At 58.3% G+C, this 14,768-nt stretch overlaps 1 protein-coding gene across 1 annotated transcript in view; it reads left to right on the top strand.

Moving 5' to 3' along the window:
• Positions 1–14,768, top strand: part of COL5A1 (collagen type V alpha 1 chain) — a 153,581-nt gene that overhangs the window by 25,190 nt on the left and 113,623 nt on the right. Inside the window, 1 exon segment of the mRNA XM_058302640.2 lies at positions 13,835–14,002. Coding sequence (XP_058158623.1) covers positions 13,835–14,002 — 168 coding nt within the window.

Raw genomic sequence — 14,768 nt, 5'->3', positions numbered from 1 at the left:
AAAAATAATTGTATAATATCTGTTCAATGAAAACTACCAAAGATGCTTGGAGAAATTAAAGAAATCCCAAGAATGGAGAGGTATATCATTTTCATGGAGCAGAAGACTCACTAACATATCATTTTCCCTCAACTTTATCTATAGATTCAATGCAAAGCCCATTAAAACCCCAGCAGGATTTTTTTGTTGTTGTTGTTCAAAACTGACAAATCAATTCTAAAATTTTTATGGAAACACAAAGGACTTAAAATAACCAAAACAATTTGGAAAAAGAACATTGTAGAGCTCACATTATATGACTTCAGGACTTACTCTAATGCTGCAGTAATTAAGGCATTATAGCATTGATAAAAAGAGAGACATGGAACAGAATGGAGACTCTAGAAATAGACTTAAATATGTAGAATCATTTGATCTTCAATAAAAGTGCTAAGTTACTTCAATGGTGAAAGAATAGTCTTTATCAACACATGAGGCTGGAACCACTGGAAATACATTTGCAAATAAATGAATCTTGGACCTTATCTCAAATGATATACAGAAATTAGTGTAGGATGGATCCTGGACCCAAATATAAGATTTAAAACCTTAAATGATAAAAAAGAAAAAAAAAAATTTGACCTTAGGTTAGGGAAAGATTTCTTGGTATGATAAAATTAAAAAGTGGGTAAATCAGATTTCATCACATTAAAACCTTCTGCTCTTCAAAAGACATTGGGATACAATATTTGCAAAACATACCTGAGAAGGGACTTATATTTAGGATACATAAAGGGCTATTACAACTCAACAATAAGAAGGCAAACAATGCAATTTGGAAATGGGCAAAAGATTTGAATGGGCGTTTCACCAAGGAATATATAGGAACGGCCAATATGCACATGAAAAACTTCAGTCATCCGGGAAATATGAATTCAAGCCACACCCACGCACACAGGTGTGGGTGAGGATGTGGAGACTTTCTCACACGTTTTGGTGGTGATGCAGAATGGCTCAGCAGCCACTTGGGAAAAGCCTGGCGGGTCCTTAGAAAAGTAACTGTCTACTTCCCAGAGACCTCGTCAAATCCACTCCTAGATATTCATTGTGGTACATCCATATGATGGAATAACACTGAGCAATGAAAAGGTACCAACTAGGAATACGTGATGCAAAGGCATGATGCTGAGCGAAAGGAGCAGCTGTGACATTCAAGATAAGGCAAAACTACTGGACAGAAAAGAGCTGTCGTTGCTGGGCAGGGGCTGGGACGAGGGGCTCGGGGGAGCTTGCTGAGACGCTGGAAATGCTCTGTGTCTTGATGGCAGCGGTGGTGCCAGGACTTTACATTGGCCGAAATGCATCCAATTGCGTCCTTAAAAAGAGTGAGTTTTATTGTATGTAAATCATACCCTGATAACGGAATAAGCAAACAAAAAAATGCCACAAACATTTCCCACCTGATTAGCTCTTTTTAAAGGCTATGGATTAGCAACTTCCTAGGCTATGGATGGACTAGGTTGGAACATTTCGCTTCTGTCCAGGCGGTGGCTCGAGTCTTGGCTTGAGGATGTGTGCTTTTCTCTGATTTCCTTGTTGGGGGCAGATTCCCACCTGTGGGTGACGGGTAGCGATGTTTCCCAGACATGTGGTACCAAGTGCCAAGTTGGTCCCTAGAAAAGTATCAGTTTAAGCTCCCATCTGTCCTGCATGAGGATAGCTTTTTGTTTACATCCTTGCAAAACTTTGTTGCTTTAGAAAAGATCTTTTGCCAACCTTGTAGGAGACACTAGACTCTTGCTTTAATTTGCCTTTTTTTAAAAACTACAAGTGATGGTGGACATTATTTGTCTGCTCTGCTCCCTCCTTTTAGTTGTTTTTTTTGTTTTTTGTTTTATATCCTGTGGTATTTCCATTACAAATACCTTCCCAGTTTACTGTTTTCTTTTAGTTGCAGTTACTTATTGCTGCGTAGTAACCACCCCCAAACAGTAGCAGTCTTTGAAGTTGCCTGTGAATCTGCATTTGGCACAGGGCTTGGTGGGGGCCAGCAGGTAGGTTCAGGTCAGGCGGCTTGACAGGAGCTGCAGAATCCACTTCTAAGATGGTTCCCACGTGGCTGGCAGGGTGGTCCTGGCTGTCGATCGGGGCCTGGAGCCCCTCTGGGCGCAGCTTGGGCTTCCTTGCAGATGGGGTCTGGGGTGAAGAGGGGGTGCTCCAGGAGAACAGGGAGCAGGGCCCCTGTGCTCCCCAAGTCCTGGCTCGCAGACTGGCGCAGTGTCGCGTCTTTCCTCTTCTTGTGGGTCAGTCGTCATCGAGACCACCTTGACGTGAGTGGAGAGTTCATGGCCACTACCCCTCGATGGCAGGTCATATTAAGGAATTTGGGACCATTTTCAAACTGTCTCATTTTCAAATTTTGTCTCGGTCTTTTTCTTTTCTCATTAATAATATTGGGCAAGTTTTATGTGGCAGTGCCCTGATGGATTTGTTAGGAAGTAAAGGCATATGGGGGGCTAAGCAGACGCCCCCCTTCACCAGCCCACCAGATCCACCCCCTCCCCGGAAGTCGGCTTCTGAGCTATGCCATTGGGAGAAGTGCGGGCTTCTCTGTGCGTGCACCTGCATCCTGTGTGTGCAGTGGAGTGACGTCTTCTACTTACGCTAACGTACGTATGGCCTTTCTGATGGCGCGGTTTCACCGAGTGCTGGGTCTTGGCCATCTCTGCCCACCAGGCCACCTGCTCAGCCCCGTCCTTTCCAACCTCCACAGCGTGTTCCATGGACGCAGCCGTAGTTGGGTGGAGGGCAGCGGCCTTGCCCACCCACCAGCATCCCGCAGGCTCCTGCCCAGCGGCGGAGCTGCCGGGCACACGCGTACCCTCCGGTCGAGACACCGCACAGCTGTCCTGAAAAAGTCCTCTTCCCGACCTTTGTCTCCGACCTGCAGAGCGCAGGATTTCCTTTGTCAGCTCATTTGTTCATACATTCATTCCTTCACCTTTCTGAGCATCTCCTGGCCCCTCTGCTAGCGTGGCCCTGGCTGGCCTGCGGGCTCTTCTGGAAGCGGGCAGGGGGCTAGGAGTGTGCCTTGGCCAGGTGTGCCGGTCCCAGCCCGGGAGCAAACTGGCTCCATGCCCCGCCTCCAGAATCAGGGCTGCGGTTACCTTTGAGGGAAGGAGATGAGCCCGTGGGCTCCCTGCCACCTGGCCGGCTGCCCGCCCTCAGTGCGCACCATCTTTGGCCGTTGGCTGGAGGCCAGTTCGGGTGCTGCTCTGCTGACAGTCCTTTAGGGACGCCGGGCTGGGTGGACCGGGGGGTTAGCGAGAGCTGTTGGAAAGCAGCCATGACCAAGAAAGGAAAGTGGGCTCCGTAGACGCCACGTGGAGCTGGCCACGGGCCTCTGGTCTTGGGCATGGGCAGGAGGCCCCTCCTGACTGGGAGCGCTCCCCCCATTCTCCGTGGAGGCTTTGCCCTGGCCCGGGGTTCCCTGCTGTGTGGGCGACCCTGGGCCCAGAGTTCGCCTCGGTGACGGGAGACACCCCTGCTGCTCCTTCAGTCCCTCGGTGTCCACGTCTTCCTCTCCCATCTCTAAGGCTCGGCCCAAGTCCCCCTCTCCCGGAATCCTTCCCCTGTGGCCCTGCCTCATGAACCTGACTCTCTAGCCAATCCTTGCTGCCGCCGTGACTTCCTTCCGAGTAACGATAGGTGTGTGTCGAGCGGTATCTTTTCATCTGGGGTGCTGGGCCTTCAGGTGGGCGGTGGTGGCCAGTGCACCTGTCTGAGCCTCTGGAGGGTGCCTGGCCAGTGCCTGGCCACAGCGTGTGAAGGGAAATGGAGGTGCCAGGTTCCTGGACCTGCAGGTCAGCCTCAACGAGGGATGGAAGGTGGCGGGCACAGCCTGGAAGCCAGGGTCGGGCCAGGCCTGCTGCTGCACCTGGGGTATGGGGAGAACGCCCCGCTGCCCCTCCCACGGTCATGACCTGTTCAGGTGTAGAGTGGCCACCTGCCCCCACCCCCAGGCTGAAATGTCCCCCTAAGCCTCCACCAAGGTGCCAGGCCAGGGCTCCTCAGAGCTCTGGACCTTCCAGCCAGGAAAGAAGGGAGACCAGCAGCCAGGGCGGGGAGGAGAGCACGCCGTCCAGCAGTGCTTCCCAGCAGCACTGCCCAGCCCCGGCCTAGGAGTTAGGATGCAGCCTGCTGGCACCTGTCCCCGGACCTCGGTGGTACTGGGTGCTGGGCGTCCCCCTCTGGGGCCTGCCCTGAGCTGCCTCGCTTTCCAGCAGGGCTTGGGGTACGCCCAGACGTGGTGCGCACGCTGTGGGTTAGTCCTTCCTCATGGGCCTTCCCGGAAGGTGCCGGCCCAGCGGTGGCTTTGCCTTCTCGGGGTGTGGGTGCCATGGGAATATGACTTACCGCCTCTCCCACGCCTTTCCCTCTGGTCTGAGAGGAAGAGCGAGGCCCCCAGGGTGGGGAAGTGGTCACCCAAATCTTTGAGAAATTGGCCTATCTACTGAGTTTTTAAGATAACAGCATTCACTCACTCATTCATTTACTCATCAACCCATCCAACCTTTCAAGCATCCACAAGATTATTCTTCAGCCAGCAGTCCTTTCTTTCACCCTTCTACTGATGAGCAGTCCTGCTATCCGTCCTTCTTTCCTCCCTCCCTCTCTCCCTCCCTCCCTCCCACTTTCTCCCTTTCTCCATTCCACCCATCTAGCCACCCATCCACCCACCCACCAGTCCTCCTTCCATCCTTCCATCCCACTCTCCTTTCTTCCATTCCTTCCAAGCACGTGTCTGTGTGTTTATACGTGGACCGGCCTCTGTGGTCATTACTCAACGAGGGTTTACTCGGCGCCCACGTGGCAGTTTGCAGAGGCAGGAGGACTTCTCCAGGACGCTCTCTCGGCTGAGGCTCGGAAGGCTCTTGGGGCTCTGGAACGCAAGACAAGGGAGCCCCCTTCTGTCCACTTGCTCCTCCGGGAGTCTGGGTGTTGAGATTTCCCGAAGTCCCTGCACCTTAGGTGTTGGAGATCTTCCCCCAAGGCCGCTGGCGTCTCATGAGAGGATCCCGCTGTGCCCCGGAGCGTCCTTCCCTCGGGCCGCGTCACTGCTTCGGCACACTGCGCTAGTCGCGCCCTGAAAAGAGGACGTTCCGGCAGCAGTGTGGTGGCCTTGTAGGGACAATCCCAGCGTCTCCTTTGCTTCTTGGTGTAGAGGACAGAGCCAAGACTTCGGGGCCCAACAGACAGTGGATGGACTGGCAGTGGGACTTTGGACCTCGGGGAGTTCCCTAGCGCTCTCCAGCCCAGTGTCCCCTTCCAGAGTGAAGGTGCCACTCTGTGGTCTGTCCTGACAAATGTGGCAGGTGGGATTGTCTGGCCTAGAGGTGGAGACGGCCACGTGGGGGTCCACGGGCTTGGAGGGGCAGGGCGGTGGCAGAAGACACAGACTGAGCCGCACAACCCCAGGGGGCGCTGCTCTCCTGGGCCGTGCTGGAGCCCTGCCATTATCATGGGTGAGCCGGGGCCTCCCGGGACATCCGACGGGGGCAAAGGGAGTGGGGCGTGGGGGTGGGCTTTGGGTGTCAGGAGAAGGAGTTGGCAGTGGATGGCCGATGAAGCCGTTGAAGATGTGAAGGGATGAGGGGGCGTGCTAGGGACCCAGGGCACCTTGACTTTCCCACGTGCCAGTGAACCTGGTGGCCTGCCCCGAGCTCGGATGCACCCGGGCTCTGGTCTCTGCCCCGCAGGCGGCTTTGGGGATGGGCGCAGGGTGGAGGGACGGGGTGGTCGCAGCCCCTGAGGACAGGTGGGAGGCAGGTGGGGCCCTTGGGCCATGTCCCCCCTCCCCCATCCTGCGGCTTTGTGTCTAGAGTTTGGTCACTGAAGAGGAGTTTCCAGTGGAGAATCCAAAGTGGCCTTTGTGCTTTTCAACCCGTGAGTCGGCCTGCGGAGCAGGCTGCACGCTTCGAGGGTGGACGGTGGGGCGCCCTCGGCCCTAGGGAGGCCCCTCCATGGCCCCCCACCCCCATTGCATCGGCCCGGCCCTTAGGAGCTTCCAGGAGGCGCGTGCAGGGCGCTGTGGAGGACGGTGGTCACGGCAGGGCCTTGCCGGAGGTGGAGGAAAGCTCGGGCTTCTGGAGCAAGGACTTGGGGGTGTCCCCAGTCGCCGGGTGCTGGGCAGGCCCTGAAGTGCCCGGCGCGGTGGCAGTGGCCGATGCTGCACAGGTAATGTGCACAGACAACTCTGTGTCTGTGATTCTAGAACAGCAATTTTTTTTTCTCGCTATTGTTTTTTTAAATGTTACATTTAAAAAATATATGAGGTCCCCATATACCCTCCACTCCCCTCACCCCACTCTTCCCACATCAACAACTTCTTTCATCATTGTGGCACATTCATTACATTTGGTGAATACATTTTGGAGCCCTGCTGCACCACATGGATAGTGGTTTACACTGTAGTTTACACTCTCCCCCAGGCCACCCAGTGGGACATGGCAGGACATACAATGTCCAGCCTCTCCAAGTCCTGAAAATGTCCCACATCACATCTCCTCTTCCCTCTCCCTCTGCCCTCAGCAGCCACCATGGCCACTTTCTCCACATCAATGTACAGTTTCTTCCATTACTAGTCACAGTAGTTCCATAGTAGAATATCAGTAAGTCCACTTTAATCCATACTCTGTTCCTCCATCCTGTGGACCTGGGATGGTGATGTCCCCTCCACCTCTGTATCGAGAGGGGGCTTAGATCCCCATGGACGACGGATTTGACGAGCAGCACAGGTGCAGTGTCTTGGGGAGGGAATGATGCACACTTGGGTTTAGGGGCCCCTTCGTTAGCTTGATCGCTCGAGCCGAGCGGAATGACGCTTGGGAATGTCGGGGGGCTGAACCAGAGGCTGAGGATGGCTCAGTCCCAGCCCTGACCACCCCACCTGGCTGGGGGTCTTGGGGCCCCCCTCAATTTCATGTTCTCTCTCCGAGTAAAAGGTGTTAATCTCCGTGCTTTTTACAGCCCCCCCTCGCGCTGACTTTCGACAGCTCTATCCCGGGAGCTCTGAAGGGGCCCAGAGCTCCGTGGTTATTTAGGGAGCTCTTAAATTTTCTCTTGGAGATAAAGATGTTGATTCTGGAGTGTGCAGAGACTCCTCTCAGTCCATCTGTCTGTCCCTCCACTCCCACCCCAGCTGGCTCATTCGAGCGCGTCTGTCTTGCGGCTTTGCCTGGCAGTGCGTGGACCTCGCAGGGTCCAGTCCTGCCTCGGCCTGCAGAGCCCGGTGCTGCCCGTCTGGGGCCCTGGCCTGTGGGCGGCCGGGCCATGGGGTTCCTGCGGGAACTGGAACGCCGTTGCGTTTTGGCTGGGCGTCCCGGGACTCCCAGGGGTGCCAAGGCTCCCCCGAGGGGCGCGGCCTCGTACCTGCAGGGGACAGGTCGGGACCCGCGGCTCACCCCAGGGGCGCTGCCTGGAGCGCAGGATCTTGAGCACTTGGCGCCTGTGTTCCAAGAAGCCCAGGGCCGACCCCGGGCAGGCGGAGGCCGCACCTTCGCACCGTCTCAGAGGGCAGAGGAGATATCCTTAGACCCCCCCATCCTTCTCAAAGGCCCTCGTGGAGAAAGAAGGCCCCGGAACCTTGGACATCTGGCAGCTCGGCCAAATGGCCCCAGCAGCCCTCCTGGTCAGAACGAGGCAGTGGACGGCTCTGGTCGCGGGGGACCCCAGGACTGGTGGGTGTGGGATGGGGGAATGGAGAACCTGGGTGCACTGTGGATTCCGAGGCCCGGCCGGCTCCCCTTCACCTTTGCTGGCAGGACAGGGCGGGCTCTGGTCGATCACGGTTTCCTAACCTGAGCCTGCAGGACGGGAGGGAAATAGCCAAACGCCTCAGGTAGGACCTTCGAGGCCATCGTCACTGCTGAGCAAGCGTTCACAAGGAGATGTGGCCTATTTAGGGAAAAAAGGAGAATCTTGTGAGTGAGAGACCCCGGGCGAGCCCCAGCAGTGCCTCTTGCAGGAGGTGTGCCCATCTCGGTCCTGAAACCTCACGTTCTCCACCCGCACGGAGATGGCAGCGCCTGCCTGGCTCGTGGCTTGGTGTGGCTGCGGGCGCCAAGCCCATTGCTTCCCCTGCAGCCACGCAGCCTTCCAAAGGGAACAGGGGCTGTTCTTATGAGCAGAAGTGCCAACACGAGTCAAGCTGCTCTTATTCGCCCTGTCCGCCCTAGGTGAGAGCTGTGGTTCGGTCGTTCTGTCACTCAGCAAACGCGGCTGAGCACCTACTACGTGCCTGCTACCGTGCCGGCCTGGGGCTCTGGGCGTGCCCGGGGGTCGAAGCCCCAGCCTGGCTCCTGTGAGGGCAGCCTGGGTCCAGCAGGCCGGCCTTGCTTTCTGGCGGCCCGTCCTCCTCGGAGGCCTCCTTCCCACCCCGACCCCCACCCCAGGCCCCGGAGGGGAGGGGGCACAAGGAGGAACGCTGAGGTCAGCACTTGGCACGGGGCCGCGCAAGTGTTTCCACTCCCCGGGGCTGGCAGGATGGTGGTGGCGCTGAGCGCGAGGTGGGGGCAGCACCGGGCTGGAAGCTTCCAGACTCCAATCCGTCGCCGTCCCCTTTGTAGCTCAAGATGATGGCCCCAGGCTCCTCTGCGCTCCCCGCGCCCCGCCCCGTGCTGAGAGCAGGCTGTCGTCTGTTTGAGCCCTGACCGGGAGAAGCGCGCCCTCCCGAGGGTTCCAACCCAGAGCAGAGGGCTGCTGAGCCCGGGACGCACCCTCAAGCCGGGGTGCAGCCCCCCGCCCTCGCTGCAAACCCCCTCTTTTGCCTCTGGTGCCAGCTGATGAGCAGGAAGCAGTTTAAATCCCTGTTGCCAGCAGCTGTGTCATTCCATCTGTGCGCCCCAGTGCTGGGGACACGGGCCCACCCCCAAGAGCGCTCCTTGTCGTGGGGGAGAGAGGGGCGTGCTGTGCTGGGTGGTGGGCGCAGAGAAGCTGCTGGTCCTTCCGGCTGCTCCGTCGTGCTCAGGCCCTGGGTGGAGCTGGGTGCCACGTCCTCGCGGCTCGTCGACTTGGCTCTAGGCCCGCCCTCTCTGGTTGCATGTGCTAGGTCACTCCCACAGCTGGTGGCCTGGGTCGCAAGTGCTCTGGGCCTTCTGGATGGACGCTTCAGCAGCTGGTGACCTGCCAGCTGTGAAACGAGGAGGCCGGGCCGGCCGGGCGTGCTGCGGAGCTCAGCCGTTCCGGCCGTGGCTCTGGAGGGGCGCGGGGCAGTTGACTTTAAAAGGAGACTGAAGCTCCTGATGGGGGCGGGGCCACCCTTGTGGAGAGTGGAGACACTGCCATTGTAAATTCTGTCTCTGGCGCTTCTGCCTCCTGATTTGTGCCATTTACCTACTTTTGCTCATCCAGCCATCCATCCATCCATCCATCCACCCACCCATCCACCTATTCATTCATTTGTCTATCCAGCCATCCAGCCATTCACCCACTCACCTACCCACCCATCCATCCACCTATCCATTGTCCACCCATCTACTCATCCATCATCCATCCATCTACCCACTCATCCATTCACCCACTTACCCACCCATCCATCATCCATCTACCTATCTATCCAACCATCTCTCCATTACCTATCATCTAGCATCCATCTATCCATCCATCATCCATCTACCCATCTATCCATCCATCCATTCATCCATCCATCCACCTATTCATTTATCATTTGTCCATCTGCCCATCCATCCATCCTATTCTTTTCTCTGTGACCTCTGCTGGCACACTTGTATTTCTCTTCAGGGTCTTTGTGCTGCCCCTTGTGATGCATGGCACCCAGAGCTTCCAACCACATGTCTCCAGATTCTTCCTCAGTCGCCTCCATTCTTCCTTAAGCTGACGTCTCCTGCACCCCTCTCCTTTAGGGGTCTGCAAACGTAACACCTGTTTACACGTGCATTAAACGGGCCTCGAGGCTGTTGGGGCTTTGACCAGTGTTTCCACCGGCGGCACAAGTGGGTAGAGGCAGAGTCAGCTTTTCCAGCTCCGGCCAGGGTCCCTCCTGGGTGCGTTTAAGGACAAGGTCTTTTCGAAGCTGTGCTCGGGGTTCTGACTTGTGGGAGATGGAGCAAAGCCTCCCTATCCTGTCCAGGCGGGAATGGGAGGGGCCGTGTGCTGGGACTTCCCCTTCTCGGGAATTGGTCAGGAGGCTCAGTGGGCATGGCAGCCAGCAAGCTGTGCTCTGGCTAGTGGAGGAGAGAGGGGTTTAAGGCAGGGGATTACCCAGAAAGGGCTGGGGTCATGAGGCCCACACCCCGTTACTGCTTTTGGGGTCACACCACCACTGTGGGTGCAGCCAGCTCTCCATATGGGCCGCGGCAGATGCCGCCAGGTCCCCACATGTGGCTGCACGTGCGGGCGTGGGCAGCGCGGGAAGGGCACGCCACCTCCCTTCCCGTGCCCGGTTCCAGGCTGATGGTCTGACCTGCCTGTGGAGCCCACGAGGGCCTGGGGAGGTCGTCCTTAGCTCTCCACCCTGTGGAACCAGACGCCGCGTTGGAAGGAGGTGGGCTGCAGGCTGGGGCACCCCTGGGTGCGCTTCAGTTCCCGCACGGCGGCCGTCATGGCTGGTCCAAGTCACATGGGCACTGCACGGGAGCAGCAAAGCCCCTGCCCCCTAGGTTGTGGGAGACGCCTCCCTGGACCAGTGCACAGCTCTCGAGAACCTATGCGCCATCACGGTACATGGAGCGGCCACTCCTGCCAGCGCTGAGGTCACACCTGTCATCGCCACGTGACTGGGGCCCGGGCGTATCCGAGGCAACCGGTGCGAATGTCCTCTCCGCTCAGCCCTGAATGAGGAAGAGACTGGCCTGGGAGCTCAAGTTAGCTGAGCGCCCATCAGTTGCTCCGACTGGTCAGTGCTTGCCCGTCTGTTTCTCCACCTTCTCGTGCTGGCCTCAGAGGAGACGTGCCAGCATCTTCTCCTTAGGAGGTGGTGACGCTGGGTTCCAAACGTGCAGCCGTCTGCCCCAAAGCCAGCGCTGTTTCCACGGCAGCGCTTGCATCAGTGGAGGAACCGTGGCCCTGTGTTCTCTAGACATTTCTGCAAAAGCAGAGGGCTGCAGTGTCCAGGAAGGAGCTCACACGATTCCTGTGCTGCCAGATGCCTCTTGGGCCTGCCTCACACCTACTTTAAACTAAAACATGTTTTTAGCTCTGGCACAGGAGGTCCCTGGCTGTGAGCAGGTGGCACTGGGCCTGGGAAAGGTCTGGTGGCTTTTTCCACTCGTTGCAGCAGAGGCCTGTAAACCTGTCCACAGGCTCCTGGAAAACAGCTCTCCCCTTTAGCAATCGAGAAAACAGCTCCCCGAGCCCGAGTGTGGGAAGAGTGGCGCGGGCCCGTTTGGACGTGCGTCCAGGAACCCCCAGGCGTGGTCCTTGATCCCTTCCCCTGGCCACTGCCAGGCTTGGAACTGAGTCCCAGAGATGAGCCAGAGCTCGGCACTGGGTCCTCCACGGCAGGTGAGCAGTGGCTGGCGTGGGCCGTCCGTTCCTGCCGGTGGCACCCAGGCCCGGGGCTCGGCCCCGCCGGCCTCCTCGGACGCCTGTGCTGACGTTACCCCCGGTGCCAGGTAGAGAAACGTCCGGCAAGGGCTTTGCGGGGGCCGGGGACTGGGGGTGGGAGAGCACTTCGGGAGCCAAGTGCTTCCGAGGTGCCACGGAGGTGGACGGCGTGCGCCACGCCACGGGGTGGCTTGGGCCCTGGGCAGGCCCCGAGAGCCCCTCAGGGAGACCCAGAGAGGCCACAAGAGGCCACGACTTGGCAGGCAGGTGGGGGCGAGCCCCCTGGCCCTGGCGTCCCATATCCCCCGGCTCGCCCTGCCTTCTGCCCTTCCTGGTGCTTTCCACTCCTCGCCCTCCCCCGGTGCCTCTGGCCTCTGATGGAATTGGCAGACGGGCTGCTGCACAGCCCAGCTGGGGAAACAGTTCTGCCGCCGTGGGGAGCCTTGGACCTGGGGGATCGCCCGCCCAGAGAGCTGGACTGGGGGACGTGTGCGGCTAGGGAGAGGAGCCGCTGGCTCTCCCCCTGCCCCAGCAGCCCTGGCCTCCCCGCGCCCCTGCCTGCCCTCCCGCGTCTCGCCTGGGCGGTCCTGTTGTGAACCTTTGCTGAGGTTCCGGGTGGGGCTGCTGGCCGCGGTCCGGCTGCGCGACTCCTCGGGTGCCGGCCAGGGAGACACCAGCCTTGGCAGTTCTTTCGCGTCTCCAGTTTTTCCACCCTTGTCAAAAAAGTGGCATTTTCCTCTTGAGTGAGTCCTGGACATGTAACAGCACCAACCTGAACTGAATATTTAAGGAGGGCCAGTGAGCCACGGGGTAAGCCTGTGTTAGTGCTGCCACTGCACCAGGGCACTGGCGTGGTTAGCAGGGGGTGTCAGAAGGAAACTGGCCCAAGTGTAAAGGTGAATTTGTTACTCATGGAGAAGCCCCTTCAGGCACAGCTTGATCCAGGTGCTCAGTGTGCCCAGAGTCTGTTTCTCTCCATCATGGACTCTCCTTCTCTGTGTGTCGGCCTCACTCACAGACATGTGCTCCTGGCCCTAGCAGAGTCCCAGATCCGCGTCTTTTCCTCCTGGACCCCAGAGCAGAGAAGTTTCCTTATCCAAAGGGAAAAGCCCCAGGATGGAATTGCGTTGGCCTGGCCTGGTCGCATGCCATTTTCGACCGTGCTGTGCTCTGAGTGGCCAGGCAGAGCTCCCGTGCCCGTGGTCCCGTGGCAGGGCGTGGCCAGCCCCACCCGCGCCCACGTGGGCAGGCGGACGCTGGCCGCCAGGCTCCCAAAACCCGCAGGGTGGGCCAGCGACAGCTTGCTCTGTCCCTCCGACACGCAGTGTGGGTTTCTCTTCTGCCCAGCCTTGGCCTCCCGGGGGCCACCTGCTTGTAAGCCGAGCTGAACTTGCCACGTGAAAAACCAACTTGTTTGGGGCAGCCCATGGCTCCCAAATCTTGTGGTCAATGCAACAGGAGGTCTGGGCCATTGGCAGACGCAGCCGTGTTCCGTGCGTTTGTAAATTCCAGGGCTTGGGTCGGTGCCGCCGTCCTCTGAGGAGTCCCCGGCAAAGCCAAGCCCCGATGGTGTTCCAGGAACTTTCCAGGGGGGTGCAGGGCCCTCCTCCGGGGCCCTCGGCTCCACACCTGTGCATTGGTTTTGGGGAAAACTGGAAGGTGCTTATCTGCTGGAAACCTTTGCGGGAAGCTTAGGCTTTGATAGGATAAGGATGAGGGATAAAGCATGCCAGTGGCTTCCCCTTTTGTTCTCCTTCGCCGTGACTCAGGGTGCGCGAATGCCCCAGAAATCACTTAGCGGATTTCACGCGCATCCCCAGCTCGTAAGGTTTATGAAGATGACCCTATCGCCGCGGACTCTTGTAGCCCTTTAGGTTCTGTTTTGGGGCATCTTTTCCCCCAGAAAAGATGGCTAAGGGGAAGAGCTGGTGGGCTGTGGAGCTGGCGCCTCCTCCGGGGCAGTGGTGGAGGGCTTCAGCGTGAACAGGTGAACCAGGTGAGAGCCCGAGGCAGAGCAAGCAGGACTGTTCCGGCGAGGGGCTCCTTCCAGCAGTGGGGCGCTGACGGGGGCTGCTCTGGAGCCTTTGGTTTGGATGTCTCTGCTGTAGGATACGCCTGTCTCCGCTCGGCCCGTGGTGACTGAGCTGTGTCCTCAGCATCTTCTGAGGGTCAGAGGTCCGTGGTGGTGGCCGTGGTGTGGGTGGCAGGCAGTTCCCCGTTCATCTAAGGCCCTCTGGGCTGCTCCTTCCCTCTCCGCGGCTCATCTCACACCTCCCGTTTCTCATTTCAGCTCAGCCAGCAGATCTCCTGAAGGTTCTAGATTTTCACAACTTGCCTGATGGGATAACGAAGACGACAGGTTTCTGTGCCGCTCGACGTTCTTCCAAAGGCCCAGATGTTGCTTACAGAGTCACCAAAGATGCGCAGCTCAGCGCGCCCACCAAGCAGCTGTACCCTGGTAAGGGACGTGTGTCTATCACCTGGGGTGGGGTTGGGTGGGGGCTGCCGCCTCCGGCTGGGGCGCTGGGCCCGAAGCCCGGGCGGTGGGAGCCTCGCTCTCAGTGTGCCGGGCAGCCCTCCTCGGAGCCCCGTTTGATCTCAGCATAGTGCAGACACTTCCCAGCAGCCCCCGCGACACGCCCCGGGGGTGGGTGTGTGGGCCTCGCCCATCCGGTGGCTGATCCGGGAAGGTGCATCTCCAGCTCAGGTGGACCACCAGGATTCTGACGGTGGAAAGGAGATGGATGGCGGGCAGGTGATTCTGAGAAGCTCAGGGGCGTGGGCAAGGAAGCCCTTCCAGACAGAAGCTTAATTGAGGGCAGTGAGAGGAAGAGGCCCATAAATCAAAGATCTCGACTCCCTGCGAGAGGGTGAGAGGCCTTTAATGAGAATCAATAGCCAGGCGCTGGGCGTCCGCTGTTCATTATCCACCCGGAGCGTGCGGGAGGCCGCGGGAGCTGCTCAGACGCACAGCGGAGCTGCCCTGTTACCTGGCCTTGGGTCAGTGCAGGACACCCCCGCCCCTCAAGTCACTTAAACCCCCTGGGCCTATCTGGACATGCGTCAATGAGGCCAGTAAGCCAGCGATCGATGACCCGTCCCCCTTCCTTGGGGGCTTGTGGCTGAAACGAGCTCCTCGTTCTGATTCCTAAGATTAGAAGGGAGCCAGGGGGCCTTGGGCAGGTAAACTCACCTGCTGTTTCTTTATTAGAGGAAGCCTGTGC

The sequence above is a fragment of the Dasypus novemcinctus genome, chromosome 8, assembly GCF_030445035.2.
Source record: "Dasypus novemcinctus isolate mDasNov1 chromosome 8, mDasNov1.1.hap2, whole genome shotgun sequence".
In the NCBI taxonomy this organism is placed as follows: Eukaryota; Metazoa; Chordata; class Mammalia; order Cingulata; family Dasypodidae; genus Dasypus; species Dasypus novemcinctus.
This window is presented reverse-complemented; position numbering and strand designations above follow the sequence as displayed.